Below are 24,391 nucleotides of genomic sequence, written 5' to 3' on the forward strand. Positions count from 1 at the left end.
ACAAAGATCACAGTCAAGAAAACCCTATAGGGTAGGTCTACTCTGTAACACACATGGTTGTCATGAGTCAGAATGACTAGCTGACCACCAGTTTTTGTTTACTATCTAGGGTAGCTGGTACACTAAAGGCTTCACAGAAGTTGCTCAATGCCTAAGACATGCTATGTAGTAAACCATACCATTTTTGCTTAATTCCACTAAAACAGAATGCAGCTAATCAAGAACAACAATGTTTTCTAAGAAATACAGATAGGCTACTACATCTGCAAAATATCTTAATGCCACACACGTTAACAAAAAACAAAACTAGTCATGGTCACCTCCTCCTTCAAACTGGTTAGGGACTCTGTGATTTACAAGCTCAAGTAAAATCCTGCCATCTGCTGCCCAGTTAAGAAAATCGCCTTAGCACAGTTACTCGCTTTTCTGAAGGGAAGTTATACTCTGGGAAAGACACCCAAGTGTGTGCAAAGCAGGACTTCAAACCTCTCCATTCCGTTTCCAACCCCTGCTGAGAATATGCATTTCCACCACACATACTGAATCCGCATCTACATTTTAACAAGATCCCCAAGTGACTCTTACGTATAATAAACTTTGAGAATCACTAGTCTACTAGTGATTCTCAGAATTGGTTCCCAACCAGCAGCACAAACATGACCTGGGAACTTGTCAGAAATGGAAACTCCAACCTTTTCTTGGACTCTTAAACTCCAGACGATACTGACTTATCGACAGTTTAAGCACGGTTACCCTGGCATTCAAACACCAAGTAAAGTAAATTGAGTTTTAAGAACAGGAAGTTCTCCCCCCCCCCCCCGCCTCCATTATTTCGTCCATTAGCCATTTGCAAGTTAGAGAGGTTATCTCCCAGGTTAGACCTGATTTAGGAGAGCTCCAGCATCAGGGCGTCTGCGTGCAGCCAGCCAGGTGAGGCTGCACGACCCGGAGCAGGGCCCCGCGCTTCCGGCGTTTAGCCTCTCGGCCTCGGGCGCTCAACCTTCACACCCGCAGCCCCACTCCCCCGTAAGCGGGTGTGTGTGTTGGGGGTCGGTGGGAGTTTACCTGGGGCCGGTCCCCACCAAGTAGGTGTTGGTGCCCTGCAGGGTCATGGGACCCGGGTTACAGCCCAGCACGCGCACGACCCGACTGGACAACTGTTCGATGCGCTGCAGAGTGGCAGCCATCTCCACCTAAGCTGCTTGCCGACCGGTGGGCAGCCTCTGACCCCGAACACAACACAACAGGGTCCGAAAACTCAACCCGGGGGCAGGCAGAGGGTGGGGCCAGATGTCACGTGATGCCGCGCAAGCGTCGACGGGAGGGAATCGGCTGCTGGACGCGGGTACCAAACAACCAAACCCGATTGCAGTCCAGTCCAGTCCGACTCAGAGCGAGCCTATAGAACAGAGTAGCCTATAGGATTTCCAAGGAGCGCCTGGTGGATTAGAATTGCCGACCTTTGGGTTAGCAGCCATAACTCTTAACCACTACGCCACCAGGGACGCGGGTAGGAGGAGAGAATGTGGGGCAAGTTGTCACGTGATTCCGCACTGGCCGAGGCTGGAAGGCGTTGGCTGGAGCGCAGCGTGCGGTGGCCTGAGGCGAGTGGGACTCGGCCAGGGGGCGCGCTCCCGCGTCTCACAGAACCTGGTTGCGTCAGGCGATTTCACCGAAGTGGACGAGAGACATTTTAACCTGGGGAATTGTGTGGTGGGGCAAGGGGCAGGCAGGTTTGGCGTTAGTTTTTGACTGAATCCGGAGAAGGATTGCCCGTCCGGCATTTAGGTGGCGAGGGAAGTTAGGGAGGGGAAGGAATAACCTATTTATCTTTCAGAATAAGCAGCAGTGACTAATGTTTGGAGCTCTGGTGGAACAGTGGTTAAGCGTTAAGGCTGCTAATCCAAAGGTCGGGCAGTTCGAATCCACCGGCCGCTCCTTGGAAACCCTATGGGGCAGTTCTGCTGTGTCCTGTGAGGTCTCTATGAGTCAGAATCGACTCGTAGGCAATGGGTTTTGGTTTAATTAATGTTTACTTAGTGTTTAATGATGTGCTAAGTGGCCTTTTGCAAACGTCATCTCATTTAACACAACAATTTTAAGAAGTAGGCACTATTCATTTCCATTTTACAAATGCAAAAAAAAAAAAAAGGAGACTTGCCCACATCCCAGAGCTATGTGAACCCAGCTGGTCCGCGTCTGGAGCCGTGTTCCTTTCCGACTTGCACCAACACTTGCCCACCGTTTGGGGGACACTCACCAGGGAGCTGCCTTCTCGTCTTTGGGCTGCCCAGCTACCCAGATTGCCCAAGATGTAAGGGACTTATTTTCCGTAACGAAGCCTTTTCTAATCTGCCCAGCAACTCTGCCCCAGTATTAACTATCACTCCCCATTAAGAAAAAAAAAAAGTTATAATTTCACTAAAAGAAAATGCACAGATCCTAAATGGGTCATTTTCATCAAATGAGGACAATTGTGGAACCCTGTAACCACTATACCAAAAAAGGTGTAGAACATACACCTCAGCTTACTCTTTTCTAAACAAATGAGAAATTGACACAGTGGATGCTTATAGTTCTGAAATGTGGAACAACAAATATATTAACATTCAATATATTTGAATATATTTCTGAAGAAAAGGCATCTGCAATTAATTTATTAAATATATGTATTTTACAAGTCAGCAGTTTAATATACCAGATTTGTTGAAAGACACCTGTATACGTGTGGAAAATTTTTTTTATCTTGTGTCTCAAAGATGTACTTTTACCTACAGCATATGTAGGTAAATCTTTAAAGTATAGCAAAAGTTACGGGAATGCAAGGAGGAAGGGGAGAGTTATGTTGGCTGGGAGAAGCTGGGAAAGCTTAAAAGAGATCCTTAAATGATTGATAGAATGAGGTAGATGGAGATAGAAGGGTATTCTAGATAATACTTAGAGCAAAGACTTGGAAATAGAAGAAATGCAGTGTTTAATTTAGGGATAGAGGTCAATCATATGTTTTGGGGGCATCAGGTTTGAGAAGATGTACAGGTTGAAAAAGTAGGTATGGCTAAGTTAACCATTTTGTAAATTCTTTTTCAGGGTGTTTAAAATTCAAGAGTCTCCCTTTTTTAAATGTGGCTTTTATCCACTTGGACGTGCTGTGAGGCAAATTGTATTTTCTTAAAGCTTAATAAATGAAAGCTTGTAACCTAGTCAACCTGTGAAAGGTGCCATGTTAGTCCTTCCCCCAATGTGGTAGTTATAAAGGGGTGTCACTGTAGTCACAATGTTACAAACTCTGTTGTCACTAGATTGGAAAATGTCACATATGACTAACAGGTGATTTCAGTTTCTTTTTAGTATACGATCCTAAAGGTTTACATGCCCTTTAATTATGCTTGTTTTCATTGAAGAAGATGTCAAATTCAGAGAATGAAGATTTTCCAGAAATGACTTTGAGCTAAAGAACACTTTTTAAATTCAACAAGTAAATCTACATTTTATGTATTGTTTAAAATTTGGCTGAGAAGTAAAAGCTTACTAGTCTTCATTTCTTCAAGTATCTGCTTTTATTGCAATCGGACTGTACACCGTGGGCAAAGGTTATGTATTTTGGCTCACAGCCACATAGCTGGGTTGAAACTCTGAATGAATTGGATTGAAATGGACCTGTTTAGTCAGTAAGTATCAAAAGTCCCTAGAAAGCCAAATTGTGGGGGTGGCATTATTTCTTCTGAGGTGGTATTGAAACAGTGATATGCTGCAGAGATAAAGATGAACTGTCCTTCATATAAGTTATACAGTGATGTGGTTATTGAAAGAGGTGTTGGCCCTCTTTATGAGAGCTGCTGTATTTTTTAGTTGGCTAGTATAGGTTTCATTCCAGTTGTCTTTATGTTCTGCCTGACTAAATTAGAAATATAGAAGTTGCCATATCAGATTTTTTGAATCTCATGTTCTGCTATGAAAACAATTTCTAAGTTCCTTAGAAATTATTCTTCCCATCTTGGAAAACTTGACTCAGAACTTACTGTTTTCTTGATCTATGCTGGGTAAAAGAAACTCTCTTTATGGATAGAAAGGTTAAGAAATACACACCTGGAGTGTTCAGTATTATAGTCTGTAATTTTAAGAAAATGATCTACGTTCAAAACTGGTTTAAGTGGAATTTTAACTCAGCTACTGCATTATAGACAAGAGTTTTACTTCTCCGAACATGTTATTAGATTATAAAGTTTTTCTGAGAAGACTCAGTGGAAGATAAAGATTTTTACTTACTGTTTAAAGGTCTAGTATCACCTTCTTTAGGAAACCCTGGTTAAGTGCTACGGCTGCTAACCAAAGGGTTGGCACTTCGAATCCGCCAAGTGCTCCTTGGAAACTCTATGGGGCAGTTCTACCCCGTCCTATAGGGTCGCTATGAGTTGGAATTGACTCAATGGCACTGGGTTTGGTTTTTTTTGGTTTTATCACCTTCTTTGTAATTTTGACTGTAATTCCCCCCTCCCGTTTATCTTTCACCAGAAAAAAGTAATACATTATAGTTCCAGTCCATCTCAAATCTGTAGACTGCTATGCCTACCTGTCATATAAGAACAATTATCAGTGATCTCTGCTGTTCCCCTCCTGACTTTGTCATGTATTGTTGTGGTTATGAACCCAGGCATTGGAGACAAACAGACCTTATTCTTAGTGATGATTCACCTAAATACCTAGCATCTCTAAGCCTCAGTTTTCTGATATATAAAATAAGGCCAATAATATCCTTCTCATAAGGATTTGGGACAATTAAATGAAATAATGTATGCAAAGCATTTAACATGTAGTAAACAGTAATGAAAAGCCCTGGTGGCGCAATGGTTTAGAGCTATGGCAGCTAATCCAAAGGTCGACAGCTTGAATCCACTAGCTGCTTCTTGTCAACCCTACGGGACAGTTCTACTCTGTCCTACAGGGTAGCTACGAGTTGGATTTGATTTGATGGCAATGAGTCTTTCGGTTTAAACAGTAGTGATAGCTACTACTGTTGCTATTTATTTTTCCACAACATATGCAATGCTTATTTTTCTTTAGATAGTAAAGCTTAAGGAATTACACTTTTTATCATGATGTTAGAACAGGACTTGGATACAAATTAAACATATCTAGTATAACCATATTAAGGAATTCTGTCAATATTTTTGTATCTTCTGTTTCTGTAGAAAATATTTGAAACCTAGTATGTTAGATTTTAGAACTGGCTTTTACTTCCAACTGAAAATATTTTCCATTTGATTTCCACATGGCTAATATACCCTTCCACCTTCTCAGTGAGGCTGGCACATTACAACCTGTGATGTGCCTACCTCTACTAAATGCCCATTTTTTTTTTTTTTTACCACAGTCTGTTTTCCCCAAACTTATCACCTTTTAAAAAAATAATGTATTATTTTTATTGTTAATTAATTTTTCTTTCTCTGCTGGGAGGTAAGTTTCACCAGGGCTGGGGTTTTTGTCATTTCTGCTACTTGATATATCCCAGAAACCTAAAACAGAACATGGTAGATTCTAAGTAAACATTTAATTAATGCAGTCAAACAGAACCTTTTGATTAAATCTCATCTTCCTAAACTCTTGCTTAGGTTGGACATGATGTCTTTCATATTAAATAAGAAACTTACTTGGAAGTTTATGGCCTACTAGATTGGAAAAACTCAGGCTGTAAAATTATCTTTTCTGTCTTGTCGACCACAACATTCTTGGCAGGGAAAGTAGTGATAATGAACTTTTGTTCTATCCTGTAAGAAGAGTGAAATATCTTTTAACATTATTCTGAAGACTTTTAAACAAGATATTTATAAGGGATAAAAAATGACAGGAACACTGTAAGTATTAGTGTATGTATTTGTATTTAGTAACACCCCAACCCGGTTTTTAAAGTAATAAATGTTCTTTGTAGAAATTATAGAAAAGAATGAAGAAGAAGAAATAATATGTAACCACTGTTAATATTTTTAGTATTCCAACCAGTCACTTTCTCTTTGCATTTTCAAAGCTTTGAGGTCTTACTATATAGTACTGTTTCACTTAACACTATACAAAGTGAAGTCAGAGATTATAAACTCAAATGGTCACAAGGGTCATACAGGCAAGTTTATAATTATAGCTAACATTTATTGAGCCCTAGTTGTATGCCAGGTACTTTTCGCAGGTTTTACGTGTTTTATCTTACTTAATCTTCACTACAGTCCTATGGGATACATACCATTATCTCCTTATTTCAGGTGAAGAGAACAAGGCACAGGAAGGTAAAATAACATGCGTAAGGATACCCAAATAGTAGGTTGCTGCATGAGCATTGAGACCCAGCAATCAAGGTGAGTGAAGTGGGCTGGGGGCCAATGTGGGGAACTGGAGAAAGCACACCCATCTACAGGAGGCAGCCATAGCTTATGAAGGAATGCTAGTCTAGTGTATCAAATATGTCAGCCTTTTTATAGCAGCCAGAAATCGAAATTTTTTTGTGAAATATGGACTGTTAGAAAAATGAAAACACTGTTGAGTCAAACAAATTTTGTCCACAGACTGGATTCAGTCTACGTCTATAAAATAGGCATCATAACAGTAGTATTTCTTGAGCTGATGGAAGAATTAAAAGGGGTATTTTACATATAACATTTACTTTGGTGCCTCACATAATGCTAAATAAATATTAGCCACAATTAGTAACAAACAGTTCATTCAGTCATCAAAATTCTTTGTAGGCATCATTTTCTATTTTTATTTTATTAAATTATATAAATAAAACATTAGTACATATCTGTCTTAAAAAATCAAACAATATAGAAGTATATTAAGTCAATGATTAAAGTTGTATTTTACCTCATTCCTCTCTGCATATATAATTAAAAACTATAAATGGTGTATTTATCCTTCTGGCACTTCATTTTTTCACGTAATAAGTCTTGGACATCTTCCAAAGTCAGCTCATACAAAGCTGCTTCATTCTTTTTAAAGGTTGTGTTTAGTATGGATGTACCATAATGTATTGAACCATGATTCTCTGTTGCCGTTTAGGTAGTTTTCAATTTCTTGCTATTCTGGAAAGGTTCTGCAGTAAGTAGGTATGTGCACATTTGTGGATATTTCTCTAGGCTAGATTCCTAGATGGAACTTCTGGGCGAAAGCATATTAAGATTTTTCATAGCTATTGCACTTACACCTTTGTTAAATATACATATATATTTTTCCCCATTCAGCAATTTCTGTGCATATTGTTCAGTGACATTGGTTACGTTCTTCACATTGTGTCAACATTCTCCTTATTTCCATTCTAGTTGTTCCGTTCCCACTGACTTCATCTTACTGTCCCCCAACCTTCTCATCTGTGTTTTAGAGTAACTGTTGTCCATTTGCTCTCATGTAGTTAATTTTTTAAAGGAGCATAGTACTCAAGGGTGACATTTTTTACTTTTTGAGTTAACCTGGTATTTAGTTAAAAGGGGACTTCAGGGGATAGTTTCAGTTTAAGGTTTAAAGAATATCTCAGGACAATAGTCTTGGGCACTTCTCCAGCCTAATAAAAACCAAGATTAAACCCGTCGTCACTGAGTCAATTCTGACTCATAGCGTAAACTGGGGTTCTTTGAGAATTTCAAGTTCTGTTCCACATTTTTCTCCTTTTCTATTAGGATTTGTTTGCTGTAACCTTGATCAGGACATTTGGTAGTGGTAGTTGGACACTGTTAAATATAGCTTCATAATATTTCATTATATGAATGTTCCATTAGTTTACCATTTCCTCATGTTGACACATTTATGTTGTTTCCAATCTTCTTGGCATTATAAATGGTCCTGTGATAAATATCTTTGTGAATAGGTTCTGTTTTAAACAAGTAAGTATTCTGAGGCCAAGCTGTCACCTAGTAAGTAAATTTCCAAGACTTTATCGTTATTATTGTAAGCACTATGTTTGATAATAATATATCATTTTTAGAAAAATGAGGGCTTTGATAAAGTCATGGTCTAGGGTTTGTAATATTATATTCAAGATTTTTAGAAACTTATATATGCTTCATTTTAGGTATTGTCAACTGTAATGAAGATCATTGTGAAACAGAAGACTGAATAAAGCCTTATAACATTGGACCTGAATTCGAGATTTTGAAAAGAAAATTAAATTTTGGTTACTTTGGGCTTAGTGTTCCAATTTCATAATATTTATTCTTTAATTAAATAGACTTAGTGAGTAGAAACTAAAATTCTGTCCTATACCAAAGGTTGCACTAATATTTGTTCTAGCGTTTTTTCCCTTACTATACAAGAGAGAAAGTAGATAACTGAGAGCTATAGTGATTCATAATGAAATATACTAAATGGAATTTTATTATGTCAGTTCTTGGCATCTTTATCTATATATTTGATTTGATTGTGGACACCTGGGTGTCTGTCAAGTTTTTCTGTGAAGGACAATATGTTTTCGGTGTTTTAACAGTAATCTTTATACTCTTTGGAACATTTGTGGTCCAGTGTTTTAGTTATTCTTGGTTCAAGGCCGATTTGGAGAAAACAGGCCAAGAAAATCATCATCGTTTTCTTCTACTTCACTGCTTGCAAGGAGGAGTTTTTATAAGGTGAGCATACACTTTTGATCATTAGCAGTAGTTCAGAACTTTATTTTATAGTTAACTAAAAAAAACAAAAATTTTTTTTTTTTTTTTACTAAAGTAAGACATAAGTAGGTTCTGAACATTCTATGATTCTCTGTATATCTAATTTAATATGATCTTTTTGTTATTACCTTAAGGGATTTCTTTATGTTAAAGGCAATATATATCTTAAAAGTAAAGAGAAATATTAAAGGCGACTATTAAAAGAGGATAACACTGTTTTGCTACAGTTACTTTTTTTTTAGGAAAGCTTGCAAGTACGCTTTACTTTTAAGTAATATTTTATTGTGTTTTCTGTAAAAGTTTACATAACAAATTAGGTTCTCGTTTAACATTTTCTGTACTGATTGTTCAGTAACAATGTGTCAACATTCTCATTATTTCCATTCTGCTTGTTCTGTTTCCAATAATCTAGTTTCCCTGTCCTCCCCCCATCCCCTGCCCTTACCTTCTCATCTTTGCTTTAGAGTAAGTGTTGACTATTTGGTCTCACACAGATGATTTTTTAAAAGAAGCGCAGTACTCATGGGTGGTATTGTTTCTTTTATGAGCCATTCTGTTATTTAGCTGAAATGTGACCTCTGGGAGTAGTTTTGGGTCAAAGTTTAAAGAATATCTAAGGGCGATAGCCTTGGGGGTCCCTCTAGTCTCAACCGGTCCGTTTAGTCTGGGCTGTTTAAGAATTTGAGTTCTGTTCTACGTGATCCTCCCATTTTATCAGGATCCATCTCTTGTGTCCCTGATTAGAACAGACAGTAGTTGTGTCCAGGCTGTGGTTCATGTCGATTGTTTAGTCATGCAGTCTAGTTTCTTCTTTGAGTCTTTGATTTTCTTCTTTCGCTTTTACTCCAGATGTGTACAGACCAGCAGTTGTATCTTAGATGGCAGCTTGCAAACTTTTAAGACCTCAGATGCTGCTCAACAAACTAGGATGTAGAACATAAGGTTGATGAACTAGATTATGCCTATTGACCCAGTTGTCCCACGAGACTATGGTCCTAAGCCTTTACATTCAGTAAACCAATTCTGTGAGGTGTTTGGTTATGTCTAAGAAGTATCTGTAACTGCGTCCCCTGTAGACTTTATTATATACATGGATAAATATGCACATGCACATATTCCTGTATATACAAATGCCTATATATGCTTTTTTTTTTTTTTTTAATCTACCTATACACACATATGCGTTTGTTGTTGTTGTTGTTAGGTGCTGTCAAGGCAGTTCTAACTCACAGCGACTCTGTGCACAACAGAACAAAACACTGCCTGGTCCTGCCCCATCCTTACAATCGTTATGCTTGAGCTCATTGTTGCAGCCACTGTGTCAGTCCACCTTGTTGAGGGTCTTCCTCTTTTCTGCTGACCTTGTACTTTGCCAAGGATGATGTTCTTCTCCAGGGACTGATCCCTCGTGAAAACATGTCCAAAGTATGTAAGACGCAGTCTCGCCATCCTTGCTTCTAAGGAGCATTCTGGTTTTACTTCTTCTAAATAGATTTCTTCGTTCTTTTGGCAGTCCATGGTATATTCAATATTCTTCGCCAACACCACAATTCAAAGGCATCAATTCTTCGGTCTTCCTTATTCATTGTCCAGTTTTCACATGCATATGATGTGATTGAAAATACCATGGGTTGGATCAGGCGCACCTTAGTCTTTAAGGTGACATCTTTGCTCTTCAACACTTACAGAGATCCTCTGCAGCAGATTTACCCAATACAATGCGTCTTTTGATTTCTTGACTGCTGCTTCCATGGCTGTTGATTGTGGATCCAAGTAAAATGAAATCCTTGACAACTTCAATCTCTTCTCCATTTATCATGATGTTGCTCATTGGTCTAGTTGTGAGGATTTTTGTTTCCTTTATGTTGAGGTGTAATCCATACTGAAGGCTGTGGTCTTTGATCTTCATTAGTAAGTGCTTCAAGTCCTTTTCAGTTTCAGCAAGCAAGGTTGTGTCATGTGTATAACGCACGTTGTTGATGAGTCTTCCTCCAAATCCTGATGCCCCGTTCTTCTTCATATAGTCCAGCTTCTCGGATTATTTGCTCAGCATACAGATTGTATAGGTATGGTGAAAGAATACAACCCTGACACACACCTTTCCTGACCTTAAACGAATCAGCATCACCTTGTTCTGTCCAAACAACTGCCTCTTGATCTATGTAAAGGTTCCTCATGAGCACAATTAAGTGTCTGGAACTCCCATTCTTCGCAGTGTTATCCATAATTTGTTATGATCCACACAGCCGAATGCCTTTGCATAGTCAATAAAACACAGGTAAACATCCTTCTGGTATTCTCTGCTTTCAGCCAGGGTCCATCTGACATCAGCAATGATATCCCTGGTTCCACATCCTCTTCTGAAACCAGCCTGAATTTCTGGCAGTTCCCTGTCAATATACTGCTGCAGCCATTTTTGAATGATCTTCAGCAAAATTTTGCTTGCGTGTGATATTAATGATATTGTTCTATAATTTCCACATTTGGTTGGATCACCTTTCTTGGGAATGGGCATAAATATGGATCTCTTCCAGTCAGTTGGCCAGGAAGCTGTCTTCCATGTTTCTTGGCATAGATGAGTGAGCACCTCCAGTGCTGCATCCATTCATTGAAACATCTCAATTGATATTCCATCAGTTTCTGGAGCCTTGTCTTTTGTCAGTGCCTTCAGAGCAGCTTGGACTTCTTCCTTCAGTACCATCAGTCCCTGATCATATGCTACCTCTTGAAATGGTTGAACATCGACTAATTCTTTTCGGTACAGTGACTCTGTGTATTCCTTCCTTCTTCTTTTGCTGCTTCCTGCGTCGTTTAATATTTTCCCCATAGAATCCTTCACTATTGCAACTCAAGGCTTGAATTTTTTCTTCAGTTCTTTCAGCTTGAGAAATACTTTTGGTTTTCCATCTCCAGCTCCACACCCAGCATACACACCTACATATGTAACCACACACATATTTTTTGGTTGTTGTTGCTGTTGCTGCAAAATCATATATGTTACAGCATTTGCCAAAAACGTCCCTTTTTCTTGTGTACTCCTTAGTGACATCATTTACCTTAGTCAGGGTGTGTACACTTCACCCACGTTTGGTGTTACCTTTCTCATCATCAAATATAACTAGTGTCTACTATCTAGAGGGGGCCCTGGTGATGCAGTGGTTGAGTGCTCGGTGGCTAACTGAAACGTTGGTGGTTTGAGCCCACCAGGTGCTCCTTGGAAGAAGGACGTGGCAATCTGCTTCCGTAAAGATTACAGCCTTGGAAACCCTATGGGCAGTTATATTTTGACCGTATAGGTTGCTATGAGTTGGAATGAACTTGTTGGCAATAGGTTTAGTATCTAGAGAGAGATTCCCCCTTCCTCCCCCTCCCATCACTGGTAACCACTAATGAATGTTGGTTTCTGTGTGTATACCTATTCTTCTCATTTTATAGAAGTGAGATCATACAATATCTGTCCTTTTGTGATTGACTTACTTCACTAAGCATAATATCCTCCAGATTCATCCATGTTATGTTTTGAGGACTCATTGTTATTGTTTATGACTGTGTAGTATTCCATCGTGTATGCATATTCATCCATTCATCCGTTGATGGGCACGTAGGTTGTTTTCATCTTTTTTCTATTGTGAATAGTGTTGCAGTGAACATAAACCAAAAACCCATTGCTGTTGAGTTGATTCCAACTCATAGTGACCCTATAGGCCAGAGTAGAACTGCCACATAGTGTTGCCAAGGCAGTAATTTTTTTTTTAAATTTATGATTAAATTTTTTAAAAATCTGTGATTAAATTATGTATATGTATATGTATATAATTATGTATATGTGTCTGTATATGTTATTGTGCTTTATGTAGAAGTTTACAGAGCAAATTAGTTTCTCATGAAACTATTAATACGTGTATTTTTTTGTGACATTGGTTGCCAACCCTGTGACGTGTCAACACTCTCCCTTTCTTGACCTTGGGTTCCTCGTTTCCATTCATCTAGCTTTCCTGTCCCTCCTGCCTTCTTGTCCTTGCCCCTGGGTTGATGTGCCCATTTTAGTCCCATGTACATGGCTGTACTGTATGTTATTGTTTGTTTTATAGGCCTGTCTAATCTTTGGCTAAAGGGTGCAAGGCTGTAACCTTTATAGAAGCACACTGCCACATCTTCCTCCCACAGAGTGGTTGGTGTGTTCAAACTGATGACCTTTTGGTTAGCAGCCAAGCACTTAACCACAGCATCACCAGGGCTCCATTATAGAACTGTTCTGTAGGATTTCCAAGGCTCTAATATTTATGGAAGAAGACTGCCACATATTTCTCGTGTGGAGCCACTGGTGCGTTCAAACCACCAACCTTTTTGTTAGCAACTGAGAGCTTAACCACTGAGCCACCATTAGAGCAATGAACATAGGTGTGCATATGTCTGTTTGTGTCACTTATTAGGCCTCTAGGGTATATACCTAGGAATGGCATTGCTGGATCATAAGGTAGCTCTAGTTATACTTTTTTTTTTTTGAGGAAGTGCTATACCATTTTCCATAGTGATTGTACCATTTTACAGTCCCAGCAGCAGTGGGTAAGGGTTCCAGTCTCCCGACATGCTTGACAGCATTTGTTGTTTTCTGATCAGTGCCATTTTAGCAGGGGTGAGGTGATATCTCATTGTAGTTTTGATTTGCTTCTCTCTACTGGCTAATGATTGTGAGAATCTTTTCATATGTTTGTTTTTGGCCACTTGATGAAGTGTCTGTTCATGTCTTTTGCCCATTTTTAATTGGGTTATCTTTTTGTTGTTGAGCTGAAGTTTTCTACATATTTTAGAGATAGATCTTTATCAGATATGTCATTCTTGAAAATTTTTTTTGCAGTTTATAAGTTGTTTTTTTACTCTTTCAATAGTCTTTTGATGAGCATAAGTATTTCATTTTTATGAGGGCCGAGTTATCTAATTCGTCTTCTGCTGTTTGTGCATTTAGAGTTGTGTTTGATAATTTATTAAAAAAAAAATTAGATCCCAGAGTTTTGTCCTTGTGTTTTCTTACAGGAACTTTATAGTTTTAGGTTTCATATTTAGGTCTTTGATCCATTTTGAGTTAGTTTTTGTGTTTAGTGTGTGTTATGGATCCTGTTTCATTTTTCTGCAAATAGATATCCAGTTTTGCCAGCACTATTTGTTAAAGAGCCTGTTTCTTCCCCCATTGCATGGATTTTGACCCCTTGTCAAAAATCATGTGTCCATAGATGGATAGATTTATTTCTGGGCTCTCAATTCTATTCCACTGGCTTACGTGTCTATCACTGGGCCAGTACCAGGCTGTTTTGATTACTGTAGCTCTTTTGAGATCAGGGAATGTGAAGCCTCCCACTTTGTTGTTCTTCAGTATTGCTTTGGTTATTTGGGGCCTCTTTCCTTTCCATATAAAGTTGGTGATTAGTTTTTCCATTTCAGTAAAGAATGCTGTTGGAATTTGGATCAGGTTTGCATTGTATTTATAGATTGCTTTGAGTAGTATTGACATTTTCACGATATTAAGTCTTCTAATTCATAAGCATGGAATGTCCTTCCATTTATGTAGGTCTCTTTTAGTGTCTTGTATTTTTCATTGTATTATTCTTTTAATACCAAACCACCACCAAAATGTGGTGGTGGTTTGGTATTAAAAGAATAATACAATTTAATAGGTTAGGCCTATTCCTAGGCATTTGATCGTTTTTGAGGCTATCATAAATGGTATTGATTTCTTGATTTCTTTTTTTTGGAATTCTCCATTAGTATAAAGGAACCTAACTGATTTTTGTGTGTTGACCTTGTACCCTGCAACATTGCTGAATTTTTCTCTTAGGTTCAGAAGCTTATTTGTGGAATCTTTGAGGTTTTCTATGTATGGGATCAAATCATCTGCAAATAGGGATAGTTTTACTTCTTCTTTTCCAATCTGGATACCCTTTATTTCTCTTCCTTGTGTTATTGCTCTAACTAAGACTCCCAGTACAATATCAAATAAGAGTGAGGCTAATGGACATCCTTGTCTCATTCCCATCCTCAAGGGGAAGGCTCTCAATTTTTCTCCTTCGAGAATAATGTTGACTGTTGGTTTTGCATATATGCCCTTAATCATGTTGAGGAATTTCCCTCTGTTCCTTTTTGTTGAGAGTTTTTATCAGAGAAGCATGTTGTATTTTATCAAATGCCTAGTTCTGTGTCAATTGAGATGATCCTGTGGTTCTTTTCCTTTGTTTTATTTATGTAGTGAATTACATTGATTCATTTTCTAATGTTAAACTACGCTTGCATTCCTGGTATGAATCCCACTTGATTATGATGTATGATTTTCTCAATATGTTGTTGAATACAGTTACATTTTGAATTTGAGTTATTTAATGCCTTATATGGAGGGTAGTTTCTGATTCTATCTTGTTTAAAAAAACAACAGATTCATAACTATTGGTTGAAAGTATTATATAGTACATGTATAACATGTTATATTTAATATTATGAAAATATTATAACATGTAAGAGAAGAAGAATGTGCAATGAGAAAAAAGTTTACAGGTTTTAAGGAAGCTGGAAAGAAAGTATTTTGTGTGTTGGTATTGGAAGTCAGTTTTGGAACCAGAAGTTGTAAATTCTCAATAAGATGAAAATACTTAAAAGAATGGAGTAAAATGTACTTATAAGTAGTCATTTAATGAGTATTCTATATGTGTAATAATGAGAATTAAATAGTAGTAATATTTGGAGAAGGATAAAAATTACTTTTACAGATGATCTAGGAATATGGTAAATTGTTATTTGCCATTCTATTAACAGAAAATTTACACATCCTCCTCAAAACTATTTTCATTGGTTTATCAAACGATGAACTTAAGGTACTACATGACATTCTGTTATAAATTGTGTTGTAAGAGAAAGGCAAAGTTGCTTTGATTTTTTTTTTTTTTTGCATAACTAATGATTTTTGGGGGGCCTTGGTGGCACAGTGGTTAAGTGCTTGGCTGCTAGCCAAAAGGTCAGCAGTTTGAATCTACAAGCTGCTCCATGGAAACCCTATGGGGTATTCCTACTCTGTCCTGTGGGATTGCCATGAGTTGGAATCTACTCAATGGCAACGGGTTTATTCGTCTGATTATTTTTAGTGATTTTTTTTTTTTTTTTTTTTTACTGAATATGAGACAGTATATAAAAAATTATAGAGGCCTGAGATATTATTTTCCTTTTTTTGTGCTGGGCACTTAGAGTGAGGTTAACTTACTTTTGGTTTGCCGTTGCTCCTAGGGTACAGAGAACGTGGTTTGGTCATCTTTATCTCTCCGGGTCCTGAACACTAGGTCTTATCTCTTGCTATCAAAAGACTGCCCAAAACCCAGCCTTGCTTTTACAAGATTTTCTATTTAGCTTTTTAGTCTTTCATCTTATAGCTTCAGAATTTGGCAAATGTCTTGAGGGGAAAACTGACCATGAGTTTGAGTTTCCTCAATCTCCAGTCCTGCAGGATCTCTGAAACCTCTGATTGTTTCTCTGTTCCTTAACAGCAGCTCTCTGCATGGGCAAAATCCAGATTTTTCAGCCCCTTGCCCTAAGTAACAGAGTCAGCAAATACCCCAAGGAAACAAGCATCTGCAGGAACATCAGCTCAGTTTCCATCTCTAATTGTCTGTGGTAGAAATTGGTCTGCCGCAATACTCTACATCCTGCTTAGAAGTATAACCCATAACATGTGATCCTAAATAATTCCAAGTCTAAAGTTAATTGAAACATTTATTTTTCTCATGGACAATATTGTTGTTAGGTGTTGTCTGGTCATTTCCGACGGATAACAATGCTACGGACCACAGAACAAAACACTACCTGGTCCTGCATCATCCTCGCAGTCACTGCTATGTTTGACCCCATTGTTGCAGCCACTGTGTCAGTCCATCTTGTCGAGGTCTTCCTCTTTTTCACTGACCTTCTACTTTTCCAAGCATGATGTCTTTCTCTAGTGACCAGTCCCTCCCGATAACATGTCCGGAGTATGTGAAACTAAGTCTCACCGTCCTCGCTTCCAAGGAGCACTCTGGGTGTACTTCTTCCAAGACAGATTTGTTCATTCTTCTGGCCAAAAAAAAAAAAAAAAATCCCAAACCCATTGCCATCAAGTTGATTCCAACACATAGTTTTCGCCAACACCGTATTCAAAGGCATCAATTCTTCATCGGTCTTCCTTATTCATTGTCCAGCTTTCGCATGCATATGAGGTAACTGAAAATACCATGGCTTAGATCGGGGCACCTTAATCCTCAAAGCAACACCTTTGTTTCTGAACACTTTAAATAGGTCATTTGCAGCAGATCTGCCCAAATGTAATATGTCATTAGATTTCTTAACTGCTGCTTCCATGGACATTGATTATGGATCCAAGCATAATGAAATCCTTCACAACTTCAATATTTTCTCTGTTTACCATGACATTTACCATGATATAGCTTCTTGGTCCAGTTGTGAGATTTTTGTTTTCTTTTTGTTGAGGTGTTGGTTCAAGTCCTCTTTGCTTTCAGCAAGTAAGGTTGTGTCATCTGCATATTACAGGTTGTTAATGAGTCTTCCACCAATCCTGTTGTCCCGTTCTTGTTCATATAGTCCAGTTTCTTGGATTATTTGCTGAGTACACAGATTGAATAAGTATCACGAAAGTCTACAACACAGACACACACCTATCCTGATTTTAAACCACGCAGTATCCCCTTGTTCTGTTCAAACAGCTGCCTCTTGTTCTGTGCACAGGTTCTGCATGAACACAATTAAGTATTCTGGACATTCCATTCTTTGCAGTATTATCCATAATTTGCTGTGATCCACACAGTCGAATACCATTGCATAGTCAATGAAACACAGGTAGGCATCTTTCTGGTATTCTCTGCTTTCAGCCAAGATCCATCTCATGTCAGCAATGATATCCCTCATTCCATGTCCTCTTCTGAGTAAGTTGTTGGTCTTGCAAAATTCCGTCATGTGATATCTGGCGTCAGTTCTATCACCAAGGCCATATTTTCCAACTTCTGGTCCTTCTTTGTTTCCAGCTGTCACAGTTCAATCACCAGTAATCACCAATGCATCTTGATTGCATGTTTGATCAATTTCAGACTACAGAAATTGGTAAAAAAAAAAAAAAAACTTCAATTTCTTTGTCTTTGGCATAGTGGTTGGTGCATAAATTTGAATAGTAGTTGTGATAACTGGTCTTCCTTGTAGACAAGTGTGTGTTATCCTGCCACTAACAGTGTTACAGGAGCCCTGGTGGCACAGTGGTTAAAGCGATCGACTGCTAACCAAAAGGTCGGCAGATTGAATCCGCCAGTTGCTCCAAGGGAGAAAGATGTGGCACTTTGCTTCCATAGAGATTTACAGCTTTGGAAGCCCTACCGGGTTGCTATGAGTTGGAATCTACTCGACAGCAGTGGATTTGGTTTGGTTTGGACAGCGTTGTAGTTCAGGATAGACCTTGAAATGTTCTTTTTGACGAAGAATGCGGCGCCATCCCTCTTCAATTTATCATTCCAGGCATAGTAAATCATATACTTGTCTGATTCAGAATGACCAAAACCAGTCCATTTCAGCTCACTAATGCTTAGGATATCTGTCTTCAAGCATTCCATTTCATTTTTGATGACTTCTGATTTTCCTAGATTCGTACTTCATACAATTCACATTGCAATTATTTATGGATGTTTGCAACTGTTTCTTCTCATTTTGAGTTGTGCCACATCAGCAAATGAAAGTCCTGCAAGCTTGACTCCATCCATGTCATTAAGGTGAGCTCTATTTTGAAGGGACAGCTCTTCCTCAGTCATGTTTTGAGTGCCTTCAAACCTGAGGGGCTCATCTTCTGGCACTATATCAGACAATGTTCAGCTGCTATTTATAAGGTTTTCACTGGCCATTTTTTCCAAAGTAGACTGCCAGGTCCTTCTTCCTAGTCTGTCTTAGTCTGGAAGGTCTGCTGAAACCCATCCACCATAGATGACTGCTGGTTTTTGAAATACTGGTGGCATAGCTTCCAGCATCACAGCAACATGCAAGCCACCACAGTACGACAAACTGACAGACAAGTGGTAGATGGACAATATAAAGACCTCAAAACACTTTAATTCCATTTACCATGATCCGAACTTGTAGATTAATGTTCCTGGCATTATAATTCTTGATTTTAATCTCACTGGATGATATTATTACTGCATTATTATTTGTTTTATATATTTAAATTTTATTGCATCTTGGTTACATTTATCCATATATTTACTATTCTTTTTATATATTTATTCCTTCTTAAACCTCAGACCCTATGCTGCTCTGATAGCAGAAATAAGAAAGTGTTCCTTGTTTGCTTATTTTCCAGAGGAGTTTTGTACAAGGCTGGTATTATTTCTTCCTTAAATGTTTGATTAAATGTGTTGGATGGAGCTCATCTTGCATGTAGATTTTTTTTAGAACAAATTCGGTTTCTTTGATATAGTGCTATTCAGATTTTCTGTTGGATCTGGATCAGAGTTAGTAAGTTGTGTCTTTCAGACAATTTATCCATTTCATCACAGCTGTCCAATTTACTGACAAAAATTTATCCCTGGTATTCCCTTAGCATCCTTTCGATCTCTGTATGATCTTTAGAGATGTCAGCTTTTTCATTCCTGCTACTGGCAATTGTGTTCTCTCCTCCCTCTCCCTACCCCCATCAGTCTTTATAGAGATTTATCAGTGGTCAAAGAACCAAATTTTGACTCTGTTAGTTTCACTCAGTTTTTTGTGTGTGGGTGTCTTATATTTCATTTCCTCTTTCACAAGGAGTTATTTAGATATTAAAATTTAAAAATATTTGGGTGAATAGGGGTATATATTCATATTTGTTGGTATATGCATAAAAAATCCCATAAGACTGCACAAGACACTGGTAACTGAATTCTTGTGGTCATGGGGGAGGGTGAAAGCTGGGAAGTTGCATCATAGGAGTGGGATGAAATTTTTTCACTGTGCAACTTTTTGAATTTTTAAAGTTTTGAACTATGTGGCTATTTTGTCTGTTCAAATAATTTTTTTAAAAAAAGGAAAATTGAATTAGGTTGACTATTAGTGAAAGATGCTAGCTAGATAAACAAAGACACTTTCCTCTTTCTGTCTTTTTCTTTGTATTTTCTTAGTCTAGGAAGTGGCAGAATACTGAGGCAAATGTTGAGATATGAGTAAAATTAAAACAGTTACATAAAAATAGGCCAAGTTATCCAAGTGTTTGTCCGGACTAAGAATTGAAAAACTTGAGATTTTCCAAGTTATGAATTCATTTTTCAAAGGAAAAAGAGATATTCCTAAGGAACAGATAAATTGAGTTTGTGTTGGGAAATAAAAGGCAAGGAATATCCACATGAATTAGTTATTGAGTATGTGTGCCGGTTACTATTAAATATGCTGTTCTGCTCAGGCTGTGCAGAGTAAAATGTTTCATTTTCCAGAATATAAATTAGATGACATTTTTGCATTTCCATTTTATGTATGATTGGTCATAAAACCTCTCTCTTTGCCAAAGAAGACTTTTCCTTTGATCAATACATGAAAGGCATTTGAATTATTTGAAATATGGAAATTGTTTTTGCTCCTTTTAATACATAGTGATAAAAGGTCAAATTGTATAGAAGAGTGTATAATGGGAGATGAGCCTTCCTCCTCCTACAGATCCCTAAGCCCTTGTGTTGTTGTTGTTCAGTGCCATTGAGTTGACTTTGCCTCATACGGAATCCACGTAATAGGGCAGAACTATCCTATAGGGTTTTCTTGGCTGTAATTGTTACAGAAGCAGATTGCCAGGTCTTTCCCCCATGGAGCTGCCAGATGAGTTCGAACTGCCAATCTTTTAGTTACCAGCCAAGCACTTAGCCATTGTGCCACCAGGGCTCCTTGGTCTTCCTTATAGAGTTTATTAAATGAGCATTAGATATTTGAGTCCTGCTTTTTGCCTATTTTTACATTTCATACTCCTTAGACAGAGGTCAAGGAGCCCAGGTAGTGCAATGGTCAAGTGCTCAGCTGCTAACTGAAGGGTAAGTGATGTACATCACCAGCGGCTTCACAGGCGAAAAGACCTGGTGATCTGCTTTCATAAAGATTACATCCTAGAAAACCCTGTGGGGAAGTTCTTTTCTGTCCTATAGGGTCGCTGTAAGTCAGAATTGACTGGATGGCCCACAACTAGAAAGAGGTCATCTAGTAATGTTCAGATTTCCTAGGGTTCAATACTTAGGAAACTTTAGGATCTGGTCCTTTTATCTCGATCTCCAAATATTTGGGGATTTTCTTGATATCTTATGATTATTGATTTCATTATGGTAAGAAAGCCACTTTGTATGAATACAGTGCTTTTAAATCTCTTGACATTTGTTTTATGGCCCAGCGTATAGTCTAACTTGATGAATATTTCTTGTGCATTTGAAAGGAATTTGTAATTTGCAGCTGTTGGGTATAAAAAAAAAGTGTTCTATAAATGTCAATTAGTTTAATTAAGTTAATAATATTATTCGAATCTTCTGTGTCTTTACTGATATTTTTGGATATGTGTGTACTTGTTCTTTAAATTACTGAGAGATATTAAAATCCTCAACTAAGATCATGGGTTTGTCTTTTTTTCCCTTTACTTTTGACAATTTATGCTTAATTTATTTTAAAGCGCCATTATTAGATGCATACATGTTTATAAATGCTGTATCTTCATGATGAATTGACTCATATCGTTACAACATGACCCTTTTTATTTCTGGTAACAGTTCTTGATTTGAAGTCTATTTTGTCTGGAATGTTAATATAGCCAGGACAAGTTTTTTTTGTGATTTCCTTTCAAACTATCTGTGTTTTACGTTTAAGAGAGTCTCTTGTAAATAACATAAAGTGGTCCAGTAAAACCTGTGAAAGGCAGAAACCTATCAGAGAAGGAAAACACAAATATTTTCCACTAAAACGAATGATAGAATTTGGAAAATATTTTGGCCAATATTTATTCAAGTATTTTTTTTCCTGCTCTGTTCTGTCTCCCTTCTGTGATTTCAATTATACCTATGTTATTTAGGCTCTGTTGTTATTTTTTTTGTCCAAATGTTTTCTTCCTTTGTTTAAATTTAAATGATTTCTATTAATCTGTCTTCGAGTTCATTGATCCTTTCTTTTGTTGTGTACATTTTGGTGTCAATTCCATTCAGTGGATTTTTTATTTTATATATGTGTTTTTCAGTTATAAGATTTCAGCTTGGTCCATTATTCCAGTTTTCCTATCTCTTCTGAAATTTTCAGTCTTTTTTCCATTATATCAGCTTTCCATTGTAGATTCTTTAACATACGTATCATAGTTATTTTAAAATCTCTGCTAATTCGACATCTGATTGAGCTATGGCTATGTTTCTATTAACTAATTTTCCTCTTTTTTGTGTGTCACATTTTTCTGTTCACTTGCATGTCAAGTAATTTTTTATTGTATGGTGGACCTCATGATTGATTTTTTATATAGACTCTGGTTTCTGTTATTTTCCTCTGAAGAGAAAGTGAGCAGTTAAATTACTGGTGAATTACATTGATATCTTACAAAGACTTGGTTTAGGCTTTGTTAGTGAAGGTCTATTTTGGTTTTGTCCTGAGTTCTAGGGAACATCCTAGGGAAAGTCCTGAGATATGATGTTTACTTTCAAGGTGTGACCCTTCCAGGATTTCAGTGGAAAGTCCAAGGTATTCACCAAGTCTCTCTAACCTAGCAGGAGCCTTGGTGGCACAGTGGTTAAAGTGCTTGACCGCTAACCAAAAGGTCAGCAGTTTGAAATCATGAGCTGCTCTTCAGGAGAAAGATGTGACAGCCTGCTTCCACAAAGATTATAGCCATGGAAACCCTATGGGGCAGTTCTACTCTGTCCTGTTGTGTCGCGAAGAGTTAGAGTCAACTTGATGGCAGTGGGTTAACGGGTTTCTAACCTAGCAGAACTCAGACTCCAAACTCTTCACTGTGGTAGGCAGCTGCTGAAATCTCTGCTCAGTTTCTTTTTTTGAACAGCTTTATTGAGATATTATTCACATACAATACAATTCACCCATTTAAAGTGCAAAATGTAGTGGTTTTAGTATATTCACAGATATGTGCAACTATCACTATAGTCAATTTTGGAACATTTTCATCACCTTAAAAGGAAATCCCATACCCTTTAGCTATCATCTCCCCATCTCCTTCTCCCACCCTCCTCCAGGCCTAAATAAGTACTAATTTACTTTCTATAGATTTCCTTATTCTGATCTTTCATATAAATGTATCCATATAGTATGTGGTTTTTTGTGAGTGGCCGAGTCAGAATCAACTCCGTGACAGTGGGTTTTTTGGTTTTTGGTCTTTTACTTAACATAGATGTTCAGGGTTCACCCATGTTGTAGCATGTATAAGTACTTCATTCCTTTTTACGCCTAAATAATATTCCACTGTATGGGTATACTATATTTTGTTTACCTATTCATTCATTTGTAGATATTTGATTTGCTTCCATCTTTGTTATGAATAATATTACTGTAAACATTCAAGTACAAGTTTTTGTGTGGGCATATGTCTTAATTCTACTGGTATATGCTTAGAACTGGAATTGCTGGGTCACACATGGAGTTGCCATGAGTCAGAATCAACCCAATGGCAACGTCCCCCCCGCCGTGGTACCTCTATGTTTAATTTTTTTCTTTTCTTTTATAAGTGCTTTCACCATGTTTTCCTAACATTTTATTTTGAAAAAATCCAAATTTACAAAAGAGGTTAAACAGTGGTACAAATTTGTAAGAATACTACAGTGATTACCCAGGTATCCCTTACCTATAAGCACCAATTTTATTTTCTAATATAATTATCATACTTGCCCAAATCCCTAGGAATTAATATTAGGTAATGCTTTCATCTTCTCACAATAATCTGCAAACCCTGTCAAGTGTGCTATGTCACTTAAATTTGTTTTGATTTTTTTTTTATTCTTGTGATATTTAAATGTCTTAGATCCTTAAACCTCGGTTCTTGACCCTTAAGGCATCATTTTCATATTATTTTTACCTTGTATAATTTCAGATCTTAACAGAGACTAAAATCACGTTAACCTCTATCTATCTATCTATCTTTCTATCCTATAAAACTCTAAAGAAGGTATAGTTATCTCTTTACAAGTGGAAAAATTGCTTACTAAATTTAAGTAGTTTCTCTGCACTTACAGAACTAGTACACACCATCCTTTGATGTGTATCAAAACTTGTTTTTGTCACATTATATGGCCAACTTTGTAAATATTGTATATGTGCTTGAAAACAGTACACATTTGTGAGGTTCTTAGATGCTGTTATCTTTTGTCTGCCATCTAGTAAAAAAAATGACCTTGGTATCATTTTAGATTCCTCTATTTCCTCCACCATCCTGCTAGGTCTGCTGTCTTTGCTGTGTCTCAGAGGTTTTGGTATGATGTGTTTTCATTCTTGTTTGAGTCTAGGGATTTTTTTAATTAGATATTTGATTTCTTTTATCACCCAGTGGTTTTTAAGCAAGGTGTTATTCAGTTTCCATGTATTTGATTTTTTTCTTGCTTGTTCTTCCTGTTATCTCTGCTTTTATAGTGTTGTGATCAGAGAAGATTTTTTGTATTATCTCAATGTTTGGATTTTGTCAAGCGTTGCTTTTTGGCCTAAGATGTGGTCTGTTCTGAGAACTTTTCATGCGCGTTGGAAAAGAATGTATACTTTGCTGC

At 37.5% G+C, this 24,391-nt stretch overlaps 2 protein-coding genes across 6 annotated transcripts in view; one reads left to right on the plus strand and one right to left on the minus strand.

Moving 5' to 3' along the window:
- Nucleotides 1–1,453, minus strand: part of LACTB2 (lactamase beta 2) — a 67,143-nt gene extending 65,690 nt beyond the window's left edge. For 4 of the 5 annotated variants that reach the window (XR_010317777.1, XR_010317776.1, XR_002785187.2 and 1 more), the window contains exon 1: nt 1,066–1,452. Coding sequence is in view for 2 of the 5 variants with exons in the window: in XM_064267806.1 (XP_064123876.1) it covers nt 1,066–1,187 (122 nt within the window). In the remaining 3 variants the exon portion in view is untranslated. Of the gene's footprint in view, nt 1–1,065 lie in introns of all 5 variants that reach the window. The other variant, XM_064267807.1, reaches the window with a different exon arrangement.
- XKR9 (XK related 9) overlaps nt 1,226–24,391 on the plus strand; it is a 48,406-nt gene continuing 25,240 nt past the window's right edge. Inside the window, exon 1 of the mRNA XM_023545782.2 lies at nt 1,226–8,600. Coding sequence (XP_023401550.1) covers nt 8,329–8,600 — 272 coding nt within the window. The 5' untranslated portion in view covers nt 1,226–8,328. The remainder of the gene's footprint in view (nt 8,601–24,391) is intronic.

Source organism: Loxodonta africana, chromosome 14, assembly GCF_030014295.1.
Source record: "Loxodonta africana isolate mLoxAfr1 chromosome 14, mLoxAfr1.hap2, whole genome shotgun sequence".
Lineage (NCBI taxonomy): Eukaryota > Metazoa > Chordata > Mammalia > Proboscidea > Elephantidae > Loxodonta > Loxodonta africana.